This window comes from Schistocerca nitens, chromosome 1, assembly GCF_023898315.1.
Source record: "Schistocerca nitens isolate TAMUIC-IGC-003100 chromosome 1, iqSchNite1.1, whole genome shotgun sequence".
Lineage (NCBI taxonomy): Eukaryota > Metazoa > Arthropoda > Insecta > Orthoptera > Acrididae > Schistocerca > Schistocerca nitens.
The window spans coordinates 114721906-114734172 of record NC_064614.1 but is presented as its reverse complement, the minus strand read 5'-3'; the positions used below and the strand labels follow the sequence as shown (position 1 = coordinate 114734172).

General features: G+C 44.0%; 1 protein-coding gene across 1 annotated transcript in view; it reads right to left on the bottom strand.

Annotated features, from left to right (window-relative positions):
* LOC126260122 (estradiol 17-beta-dehydrogenase 2-like) overlaps positions 1–12267 on the bottom strand; it is a 78863-nt gene that overhangs the window by 46713 nt on the left and 19883 nt on the right. The window contains exon 2 of the mRNA XM_049957739.1: positions 10737–10900. Coding sequence (XP_049813696.1) covers positions 10737–10900 — 164 coding nt within the window. The remainder of the gene's footprint in view (positions 1–10736; positions 10901–12267) is intronic.

The following is a 12267-nucleotide window of genomic DNA, read 5'->3' as shown; positions in this document are numbered from 1 at the left end:
CCCAATTCTATTCAATACCTCCTCATTAGTTATGTGATCTATCCATCTAATCCTGTGTGTGGCGGAGGGTACCTTGAGTACCTCTATCGGTTTTCCCTTTTATTCCAGTCTCGTATTGTTCGTGGAAAGAAAGATTATCGGTATGCCTCTGTGTGGACTCTAATCTCTCTGATTTTATCCTCGAATTCTCTTCGCGAGATATACGTAGGAGGGACCAATATACTGCTTGACTCCTCGGTGAAGGTATGTTCTCGAAACTTCAACAAAAGCCCATACCGAGATACTGAGCGTCTGTCTTGCAGAGTCTTCCACTGGAATTTATCTATCATCTCCGTAACGCTTTCGTGGTTACTAAATGATCCTGTAACGAAGCGCGCTGCTCTCCGTTGGATCTTCTCTATCTCTTCTATCAACCCTATCGGGTAGGGATTCCATACCGGTGAGCAGAACTCAAGCAGTGGGCGAACACGTGTACTGTAACCTGCTTCCTTTGTGTTCGGACTGCATTTACTTAGGATTCTTCCAATGAATCTCAGTCTGGCATCTGCTTTACTGACGATTAATTTTATATGGACATTCCATTGTAGATCACTCCTAATGCCTATTCCCAGATAATTTATGGAATTAACTGCTTCCAGTTGGTGACCTGCTATATTGTAGCTAAATGATAAAGTATCTTTCTTTCTATGTATTCGCAGCACATTACACTTGCCTACATTGAGATTCAATTGCCATTCCCTGCACCATGCTTCGATTCGTTACAGATTCTCCTGCATTTCAGTACAATTTTCCATTGTATCAACCTCTCGATATACTACAGCATCATCCGCAATAAGCCTCAGTGAACTTCCGATGTTATCCACAAGGTCATTTATATACATATATATTGTGAATAGAAACGGTCCTACGACACTCCCCTGCGGTACACCTGAAATCACTCTTACTTCGGAAGACTTCTCTCCATTGAGAATGACATGCTGCGTTCTGTTATCTAAGAACTCTTCAATCCAATCACACAATTGGTTTGATAGTCCATATGCTCTTACTTTGTTCATTAAACGACTGTGGTGAACTGTATCAAACGCCTTGAGGAAGTCAAGAAACACGGCATCTACCTGGGAACCCGTGTCTCGTGGACGAATAGCCCGAGCTGGGTTTCACCAGATCGTCTTTTTCCAAACCCATGCTGATTCCTACAGAGTAGTTACTTTTACATCTTAACATTTCTCCCCTCTGAGAATGACATGTTGTGTCCTTCATACATTCACACAGCTGGTCTAATATTCTGTACGATCCCATTTTGTTCATTAATCAGCAGTTACGATTTCCTGGGTCTCACGAACAAACAGTAGACTCCACGAAGGATATGGTGGCCGATGGACAGTGACCAGTTTTCATCGAAAGCGTTGAGCGAGTTCATTCGTTTGTTGGGAATGGGAGGCCGATAAGTGTTTCCCACCTTTCGGCCGATCAGCGATGACAGAATCGAGGAGTACTCCCTGCAGTCCTTCTCCAATGATTTTACAGTAACCATTAGGTAAAAAAAATTCAGTGTATTGACGTCACGGCACTGCTAGTCTTCACCCGCATCGGGCTCTGATGGTACACATGAATCGAAGTGCCCTAATCCCTGCCCCAGATGTGTTTCAGGTTCTCTGTCTCTCTCTGCTTCCACACCTGTTTCTGCTCAGTGGGCACTCCGGCGGTCCTGCCCCTATTCTGACTTGGTGCACGTTCAACTGGACTGCCCGCATGTGGAGGCCATATGTTCGGTTCGCCGCAGAACAGACCACAGGATGGTTATCAGAGGTCCCAGTATTTTGACGTCATCAATGTTATCTGAATTTTCTTGCCCCTAGCTCTATCCCCTTCGCCATGCGATCGAGGCCGATTTGCAGCACTGGCAGGATCTCGGTGTTTTTTTCCTATTTCGATGGCAGTGGGGCACCCCTTTGGTGTTAATTCAGAAATCAGGCGGCATCATGCGGTTTTGTGGTGATTTAAAGCAGTTCTGTGGCCAAAGAAGTTGCTGGCGAAGTTATTTGTGGCCAGTATTCTTCAGGCATCGACTTGCGCGATACATATTACTTGCAGACGCCACTGCACGCAGCTTCTCGGAATTTCCTGGTGCTCAGTACCATCTTTGGGCTTTATTGATTAAGTCACTTTCTTTCTGGATATTGGTCTATGTCAGAAATTTATCAACATACGTGGAGCAGTTGATTCATGAGATCTCCTGTTGCGCAAACTACCTCAGCGACATGTGGGTAATTGGCGCTACACGACAGGAGCATTTACGACATGTACAGGTGGCCTTCCAAGGCAGGTTTTTCTCCAGAAAGGTGCATTTTTGAGACATACCCTCAGCAAAGTGGGTCTCGTCCCTACGGAGGAGCACAGGAAAGGTGTTGTCAACTTGCTGGCGCCCAGAAATCTGAATGACTTTCTTTTTGGGCAAGATTTCTTATTATGATGAGTTCATTCCCCGGCTGTGCACATTTGCCGCCCTCTTAACTGGCTTCAGCAAAAGGGCGTCATGTTCATCTGGTCTGCTCACCGTCAGTGGGCCTTACAGTTTGTCAAGCAGTATTTGGCTTCCTTTAAGCTGAGTAAACCATAAACACAGGCCGGCAATATATTTCAAAATGGTACTGGTTCAGTCCAATTCCAATGGCACTGGGCAGCCCACTGCTTATGTTTCAAAGACTCTTTCTGTGGTGAAACATTCGCTCTTGGGAAAGGAGATGCTGGATATCATTTTCAGACGCATTTACAAACGCAGGTGTAGATGCAGAAATTACACTGTGAAATGAAATTGAGTGTTGGACATTGAGGGAAGGTAGTGCATGTTTATGGAGGTGATGCAGCAGGCAATAATGCCCTGCTGTTGCCCCATGTGGAGTTAGTAAAGTAGGATAGAGCAGATTGTGTCAAGGTTTATAAACTTTAGAAGGCAAAGCGAGATTGGTTCTCATAGTGGGTGGACGTTACACTAAGGTGGAATACAGACCTGTCAGCTAGAGTAATTTCTTACAGAGCGTGGGGCTGTTTTGCAGGCTGTTCTGGAAGCTTAAGGTAACAATCAGACTATACCCTCAGCTGAAAATGTGGGGTGGAGGGAGTAGGTGGTGTAGCTTGGGGTATCAACTGGACGGATTGGAACACTGCTACACTTCAGGAGTCTTTGCAGGGGGTTTGGCCTCGCACTTATGGGACTGTGTGGGATGGGCCTCTACGGATGTGTTAGTTGATGGAGAATTTTTAAGTGAGAACACACTTTGTGGAGGTGATGAAATTTGCACAGAGGAGGGTTGAGTGGGATTTTGCATTTTTTTGTGTAGAGATCATTGTATTGGTGACATACACCGGTGTACACACGTATTCCGTTTTTCAAAGCAATGGTCGCCGGCAGTTCTCCTGTTCAACAACTCTGTCGTTTCTGGTTTTACCTATGACACATACTGAAAAGTGTCTTCAACGCACCGATCACTTTTGGCAGCGAGATCTGGCGAATACGGTAGGTGCTGAAACACAGTTTAATATTTTTTGTGGGATCTAAAATTTAAAAAACCTCTCTCACACCGGCCTGATTTAGCTTCACTGATCAGGATAGTAAAAACATGCGTATATTAAGGGAATTTTTATTCACAAAGCAGGCTTATCACATTCACACAGTTCAATACTGTTCTATCCTGATTAAATTGAGCTTAACTTAAATTCCATAAGGCAGTGAAGCAATTTCGAAGTCTCGGTGCGACGAAAATTGTCAGTCGATCTCCTGAAAACACTTGTAATAATTATTAACTTCCGGTGATCACACGGGGAAGACCGGAGATCTGCTGGTAAGACCGTGTTAGCCTATTTATTTGAAGTAATAAACTGGATATCTTGAGCATACAAAAGGGCAGGTTCGTCCAGTGTAAATCAGACGTTCCCCACTGCCAATGATAATCAGTTAAATTATACGTGAACACACTTACTTTAGTTTAGTTCATGTATTAAATTCCTTCTCATACAGAATCTCATCAAGATGGCGACTAGCTCAACAATACATACATATACATCCTCCTTCTTTCACGGCTAATCGGCAAGATCTCCCTCATTCTTTTCATAAGAGAAAACATAGATAGCAGAGAAGATATTCCATGGAGTAAATGCACGCTCCAAGGAATAATAGGGCTTGAAACTACTTTGCATTGATAATCATCGTATATTAAAGTTTAGGAATCGGTAAGATAAGAAGAGATATTTCGAGATATGTAATGAGTTACATAATTTATAAAATTTCTGAAAATATCGCGGAGAGACCGCTGCAAGAGACATTACAACAGGAAAGTGATTGTCCTCTAAGACCTGCTTCACCGTTATGGCATAGTGGGCTGAGGTGTTGTGCTGATACGGAATCCACAGTGTTCCTTGCAAAAAAAACCGGTCTTTTCTTCGTTACATCTGCATCTATATCTATATCATAATTCGCAAACCACCTAATGGTCTGTGGGGGAGGGTACTTTCGGTATCACTATATGATCCCTCCAACCCTGTTTCACTCGCGTATAGTGCGTGGGAAGAATGACTGTGGGTAAGCCTCTGTATTGGCTCTAATTTCTAGAATTTTCTCCTCGTGGTCAATACGCGAGCTGTATATGGGGGGGGGGGGGAGGGGGGGGGAAGTAATATGTTTTCCGACTCTTCCTGAAAAGTGCTGTCCTGAAATTTCAATAGTAACTCTCTCATTGATGCACAACGCCTCTCTTGTGACCTCTGCCAGTGGAGTTTGTTTGGCATCTCCTTAACGCTGTCTCGTCAGCTAAACGATCCAGGGACGAAACGGCCACTCTTCCTTGGATCTTCTCCATCTCCTCTATCATTCCTACCTGAAAGGGATCTCAGATAGATGAACGATGCTCAAGAATCGGGCGACAAGCGCCTTATAAGCCACTTCTTTCGTACATGAGTTACATTTCCTTAAGATTTTTCCGATGAATCTGAGTCTGGTGTCTGCTTTTCCCACTATCTGATTTATATGGTCCTTCCACTTAAGCTCGCTCTGGATAGCTCTAGATATTTTACGGTAGACGCTGTCTCCAGCTGTTTGTCATCAATAGTGTAGCTGTACAGTATTGGATTTCTTTTCCTATGTATGCGCAATATTTATTTACGTTCAAGGTCAGCTGCTAGAGCCTGCACCAGTGATCAATTCTCTGCAGTCGTTCTGCAAATTCTCACTACCTTCTGGCGTTGCTACTTTGGTATAGACAACTGCATCATCTGCAAATAGCCTTAAAGAGCATCCGACGCTTTCTAATAGATCATTTATATATATTGTAAATAGCAACTGTCCTATAACACTTCCTTGTGGTACTCCGGATATTAACTTTTTGTTCCGTTAAGAGCGAACAGCTTTACGGTAGCTAGATCAAGACTTCTTTGCAGTATTTCCGAAAGGGGAGCCGGTGTCCAAACGAAACCAAATTTGAAACGTGCGTAAGTTGTCATATCTTCTTCAAGCTGTATGTCTTATATGATAATAGCATTGCCTTCTCAGGAGAATTTCACAGAAAAGCATGTGATCTAAAAACTTGGCATTAAAAAAATCCAAATATTTGTCCCACCGTTTATTTGACTGCCACAGTCCTAGAACATTTCAATGAAAGTGGGGTAGTCAATTTCTGTGGAAGGTTTCACTTATATTGATATTTTACTTTCAGAGAAAATTATACCAAAAGCTAAAAATTTCATACTTTCGAGAAAATGTATATAAAGACTCGATATGCTCTGTTCAGCCTACATTAAAAATTAAAACTCGCCAGGCACACAGCTGTCATTGTTGCAGGTTTCTCTATTTTCTTATGTTTGGAAGCCCTATCCTAAATTCTGACGTCTTTTGTCATTTGTGGGACAATTTTCTCAGCTTTCCGCACCGTCGGGTGATCAATTGACAAACCCGCATTATTCATGTTCACTGCAGGTTCTATGCCCAAATCGTTCAAAACTTTCAGCCTGCTGACTGAACCACCGTTCAAGTACCACACTGCGTCCATGACACCGGTTTTTAGGGTTCCGAGACCCACAGGTACCGTTTCAGGCAAGCGTTCCTTACACACAGCTATTGAAACTTTCGTTAGTATTTTGAATTCTTCAATGAATGAATTTAGCAAGCAAGTCTTCATAGATTGGTTTCATTATATCTGGTACTGACATTGGTAGGGGATGGTTGTATCTATAAATTCCACTAGGTACACTTGTTCTCTGGTATTTACACCATCTACATCTCATACTACGCAAGTCACAACATGGTGTTGGCAGAGGGTACCTTGTACCACTACTAGCCATTTCCTTTCCTGTTCCACTCTCAAACAGACCGAGGGAAGAACGAATGTATATATGCCTCAGTATGAGCCCTGATTTCTCTTATCACCGTGAACCTTAAGCGAAACGTACGTTGGTGGCAGTAGACTAATTGTGCAGTCAGCTTCAAATGCTGGTTCTCTAAATTTTCTCAACAGCGTTCCGCGAAAAGAACATCTTTCCTCCAAGGATTCCAACTTGAATTCTCGAAGTATCTCCGCCACAATTGCGTGTTTTCGAACCTATCGGTAAGAAATCTAGCAGTCTGCCTCTGAATTTCTCCAATGTCTTCTTTTAATCCGCGTTGGTGGGATACCAAACATCCGAGCAGTACTAGGAATGGGTTGCATTGATACTCTATACGAAGTCTCCTTTACAGATGAACCGCCATGTCCTACAATTCTCCCAATAAACCGAAGTCAAGCTTTGTTCTTCCCTTCTACCGTCCTTAGGTGCTCTTGCCATTTCATATAGGGAGCACAAACACAGCTGAATTGAAACAGACTGACGGACGCATTCCGTTGTTTGGGAAATGCCTTCTCTTTCCTATCAGTATACACCAAGCACACAAAACCATACATTTTCTTGTTCAGGAAGGCATTTTCCTCATTATCTTAATCTGCGCGCAACTACTGCCAGCACAGGCTTCTCAATCGTAGTGTATCTGTAATCATGTAGCTTGAGGAAGCCAGTTCAGTATGATCGAAACCAACGTGTAGACACTGAAGAAATTGGAGGATCTACACAGCGAATTATGAAGTAATTTTTTTAGTTGCTCACGAAAACAGCAGTCTGCTGGGTACATATCGTGCATACCTATTCTCTATTTTAATGCTTCCAGTCGGGAACGACTCATTTAAAGAAAAACAGTTTTAAGAAATCCCACACTGAAACAGCTCATTCAGATATATCGGCAGTAATAAAAAACACTATAACGGAAAAAAGTGGTGCAGTGTTTGTCAAAGGTATGGGACAGTGTCATACTGTTTCTGGCGAAGGTTTCAAACAACTATGCCAAGAAGGTCCAGATGCACATTATGGAGAAACCAGCGTTTCAGATGTCATGTTGCATCCGTGTATTACAAGCAGATATGCCAAAGGACAGGTTGATGTAATTTGAAACAGATTAAAGCCTTCTGTTGTTAACGAAGTTATTAATAAAACATGTGCTGCAACAGTTGATATGTGGGCTGATTCACACAATCAGGTACATTGTTTCAGCACATTTCATAAACAGATTGTTCCCTTATGAATAATGCTTTGTTTATAAAGTAATTCCGGGGTGTTAAGAAAATGAGAGTAAATACTAAAATAGAAATATAAGAGAGTATGGGTGACTGGAACATTTCGCCGGACATGTTGCGTAATTTTGTTTTTGTCTGCGACCAGAGTGCCAACATAATAAAAACACTTGCATATGATGAAAGGCTTCCTTTTGTATCAACACAGCACTCATCCAAACTTTCGATGAAGTCAGCTCCTTGTAACACGCTGCCCCGACGATTGTAGCAACAATAAATACTGGAAAATACATTGCACAGTACATGAAGGAAAGTGGTGTCTGCTTCTCTTGGGAATCATCATTGATAACAGTACGCTTGAGTCCTTACTCAATCAATGTAAAGAAAATTGCTACTTTACCGACGGAAAAAAGCTCCGGCAACATGTTATAGGGATATGATAATGAATATGCAGGAATAATTGTGGGATTCTTGAAACCATTAAAAGAGGGGAGTAATGACCTAAAAGGCTAAAAGGGACCTACGATACAGTTAGTTCTTCTTTGGTTTGACAAGTCTGCGGAGTCAAGAACAATCACTGTCAAATAACGTGAGGTGAATTATATTACTGCACTTACAAGTACTTTTCCTTTATGATAGATTTGTAATCAACTAGCGTAATTGATGTATACTAACATACATGTATTTTTTAATACGAGGTACAAGAAATCAAAAGTCGAGTCATGACTTTGATACATAGAATGTCGTAATTATTTCCAGTCATAAAATTGCTTCCTTCCTTTGGTTGTCTTTCCGTAATGTCGGTCTACATCTGCATCTACATCTGCATCGAAATTCCGTAAGCCGCCGTACGGTAGCCTATCGTGTCGTTTCCTCGCCTGTTCCACTCACAGATAGAGCGAGGGAGAAACAACTGTCTATATGCCTCCGTATGAGCCCTAATTTCTCGTATCTTAACCTCACGGTCCTTACACGAAATGTACGATGGCGGCAGCAGGGTCGTTATTGAGTCAGCTCCAAATGCCGGTTCTCCGAATTTTACGCAGTAGTGTCTCTCGAAAAAAAGTCGTCTTTCTTCCACGGATTCCCGTTTGAGTTTCCAGAGCATCTGCGTAACACTTACTTGATGTTCGAACCTACCGGTAGCAAATCTAGCAGCACACCTCTGAATTTCTTCGATGTCTTCCTTTTATCCGACCAGGAAGTGCTGCAACTTGTATAATAATTTGTGAATATAAAACACACTACTCCGGCGTGCACCTTGATGGAGTTTTGCATTACTTGCCTCTCTGTTGTTTATTAAGACCCAGAACGAGAGACAATAACACATTCTCTGCTGCAGATGAAGTACATCTCTATATTTTAGTGTACGTTAATTACATGTTAAAGTGGTGTAACAGACATGAAGAGGATGTACCAGGGATGGCTGGAGTTACCAGACGAAGCACCTAGTTAGCGGTACTAACTTATTAACAAATTGGCACAGCTAATTACAGCCAGACAGCGTCAGTTATCTGCTGTTGATCTACATCAATATCTACATTTATACTCCGCAAGCCACCAAACGGTGTGTGGCGGACGGCACCTTACGTGAAACTGTCATTACCTCCCTTTCCTGTTCGCGGGAAGAACGACTGCCGGAAAGCCTCCATGCGCGATCGAATCTCTCTATTTTACATTTGTGATCTCCTCTGGAGGTATAAGTAGGGGGAAGCAATATATTCGATACCTCATCCAGAAACGCACCCTCTAGAAACCTGGACAGCAAGCTACACCGCGATGGAGAGCGCCTCTCTTGCAGAGTCTGCCACTTGAGTTTGCTAAACATCTCCGTAACGCTATCACGCTTACCGAACAACCCTGTGAAGAAACGCGCCGTTCTTCTTTGGATCTTCTCTATCTCCTCTGTCAACCCGACCTGGTACGGATCCCACACTGATGAACAATACTCAAGTATAGGTCGAACGAGTGTTTTGTAAGCCACCTCCTTTGTTGATGGACTACATTTTCTAAGGACTCTCACAATGAATCTCAACCTGTCACTCGCCTTACCAACAATTAATTTTATGTGATCATTCCACTTCAAATCGTTCCGTACGCATACTCCCAGATATTTTACAGAAGTAACTGCTACCAGTGTTTGTTCTGCTATCATATAATCATACAATAGAGGATCCTTCTTTCCATGTATTCGCAATACATTACATTTGTCTATGTTAAGGGACAGTTGCCACTCCCTGCACCAAGTGCCTATCCGCTGCAGATCTTCCTGCATTTCGCTACAATTTTCTAATGCTGCAACTTCTCTGTATACTGCAGCATTATCCGCGAAAAGCCGCATGGAACTTCCGACACTAAGTAGTAGGTCATTTATATATATTGTGGAAAGCAATGGTCCCATAACACTCCCCTGTGGCACGCCAGAGGTTACTTTAACGTCTGTAGACGTCTCTCCATTGAGAACAACATGCTGTGTTCTGTTTGCTAAAAACTCTTCAATGCAGCCACACAGCTGGTCTGATATTCCGTAGGCTCTTACAGCAACTATAAATTTTATTGAAGTGAAAAGTGTGAATAGTTACAGCTGTGAATATATAATGTTCTTTGTATGTTCTTATTAGATTTAAGGGATAGCATTTGTTTAGTGTGTACGTAAGTTCCTCTTATTGACAAACTGGATTAATCTTCGGTTGAAAATGAGTCGTTTTTCTGTGCTTGGACTAAATATCAAATTAGTTTCCACATGTTGTATGAAGTTAAGTGTGTCAAGTAAGCGTCCTTGCAGACGTTAGTTTCGTGTTAAGAAAAAGAGGGGTAGGGAGAGAACGGAAAAAGAAAGAGAGAGAGGAAGGAAAGAGAGACGCGTCTGGTTTGTGCCGTGCAGCGAGGCGAGACGAAGTGAGAGGTTAGCTGTGACGTCATGCTCGGTTATTCATGTCTCTGGAGTCCGGACATCAGATCTGGAGCGAATTCGTGGCCGAGTAGGGTCATGTGAGGCCTGACACAAGTTGCTCGGTTCCCCCTTTAGCAGGCGAGCCCCAACCAGTCAGACACAGAGCGCTGGAGCACTCTGCACTAGACCACCGTGCCCGACGCACGTGTTGCCCGCGCCTTGAGGCGAGAGCTGTCGTTTGCGAGGCGACTCACCCGTGATGAGCACGACCCGCTGGTGCAGGCGGTCGACCAGACGCAGGGGATGCAGGAGGTCGAGGGCTATGGTGAGCAGCCAGGCGGCCAGCCCCAGCAGCGCGGCGGCGCCCACCAGCTGGCAAGACCACGACCAGCACCACCACGCCGCCTCGCACGCCCCGCTGCAACACGCCAGTCTCCGTCAGCTAACCACCTGTTTGGCTCGCAGGCCTACATTCAGTATTCAGACAGCCCCGAAGTGGGGTTTGTTCATTGTGGCCTTCTCACCCACGCTACGCCTCATACGAAACTCTTCTAGTTTCTTTCCGTATGTCGTCGTACACTGCTAGCCATTGAAACTGCAACACCACGAAGGACAGCAAGGAACAGAATTTTATTTACCATTTCTGTTCAAAATGGTTCAAATGGCTCTGAGCACTATGGGACTTAACTTCTGAGGTCAGCCGGCCGAAGTGGCCGCGCGGTTCTGGCGCTGCAGTCTGGAGCCGCGAGACCGCTACGGTCGCAGGTTCGAATCCTGCCTCGGGCATGAATGTGTGTGATGTCCTTAGGTTAGTTAGGTTTAACTAGTTCTAAGTTCTAGGGGACTAATGATCTCAGCAGTTGAGTCCCATAGTGCTCAGAGCCATTTGAACCATTTTTTTCTGAGGTCATCAGCCCCCTAGAACTTAGAACTATTTAAACCTAACTAACCTAAGGACATCACACACGTCCATGCCGAGGCAGAATTCGAACCTGCGACCGTAGCGGTCGCGCGGTTCCAGACTGTAGCGCCAAGAACCGCTCGGCCACCTCGGCCGGCCTACCGTTTCTGTACAGTAAGATCTGATTGCTGTTTATTTTATTTGGCATTAACTTGAGCCCCCACTAGTATTATACACTACCAGAAACAAATGAACCCTTCTCAAAGACGAGGTTATTTTGTTGATAACTGATGTGACGGGTAGTTCATGATCGCAGCAGAAGATGATACCAAATTCAGACCAAATGAAACAACCATGTCAGAGAGAAGGGTTTCAGAAGTCGCATCAAAACATTGTGTACCTCCCCTCCCAACTCCCTTCCCCACCCCTCCCGTGTATTTTCACGTGCAAATAACCATCAAGATGCCGAATGGCATCCTGCGACAGTGTCCTAAGCATCAATTCAGCAAAGATTCTTGAATGCTGTCGAGAACGAGTAAGCATCCGCTTCGTCATATGCCATACGTGTTCGGTTGGTGAGACTTGTGGCTCTCTCGTGGGCCGGGCCAGTTCTTTTACTCCACGAAGAGAACACTGCATCGTAACAGCCATATGCAGGCGTGTGTTGTACTGCTGTACAAGCACATTACTATCCTGTCGAAGAAATGACAGCAGCATGGAGTAAAAACCTGTCCAATGTTGCACGCACTGTTTCACATACCCGATAAAAACACCAAATGAGACCACTGGTTGTAGGTGATGATGGCCCCCACACGATGAATCCCAGAGTGGTTAGGTGGGACCTGTGTGTCGTGGGCAAATGCACTTTGGGCTGGACCGTTCAC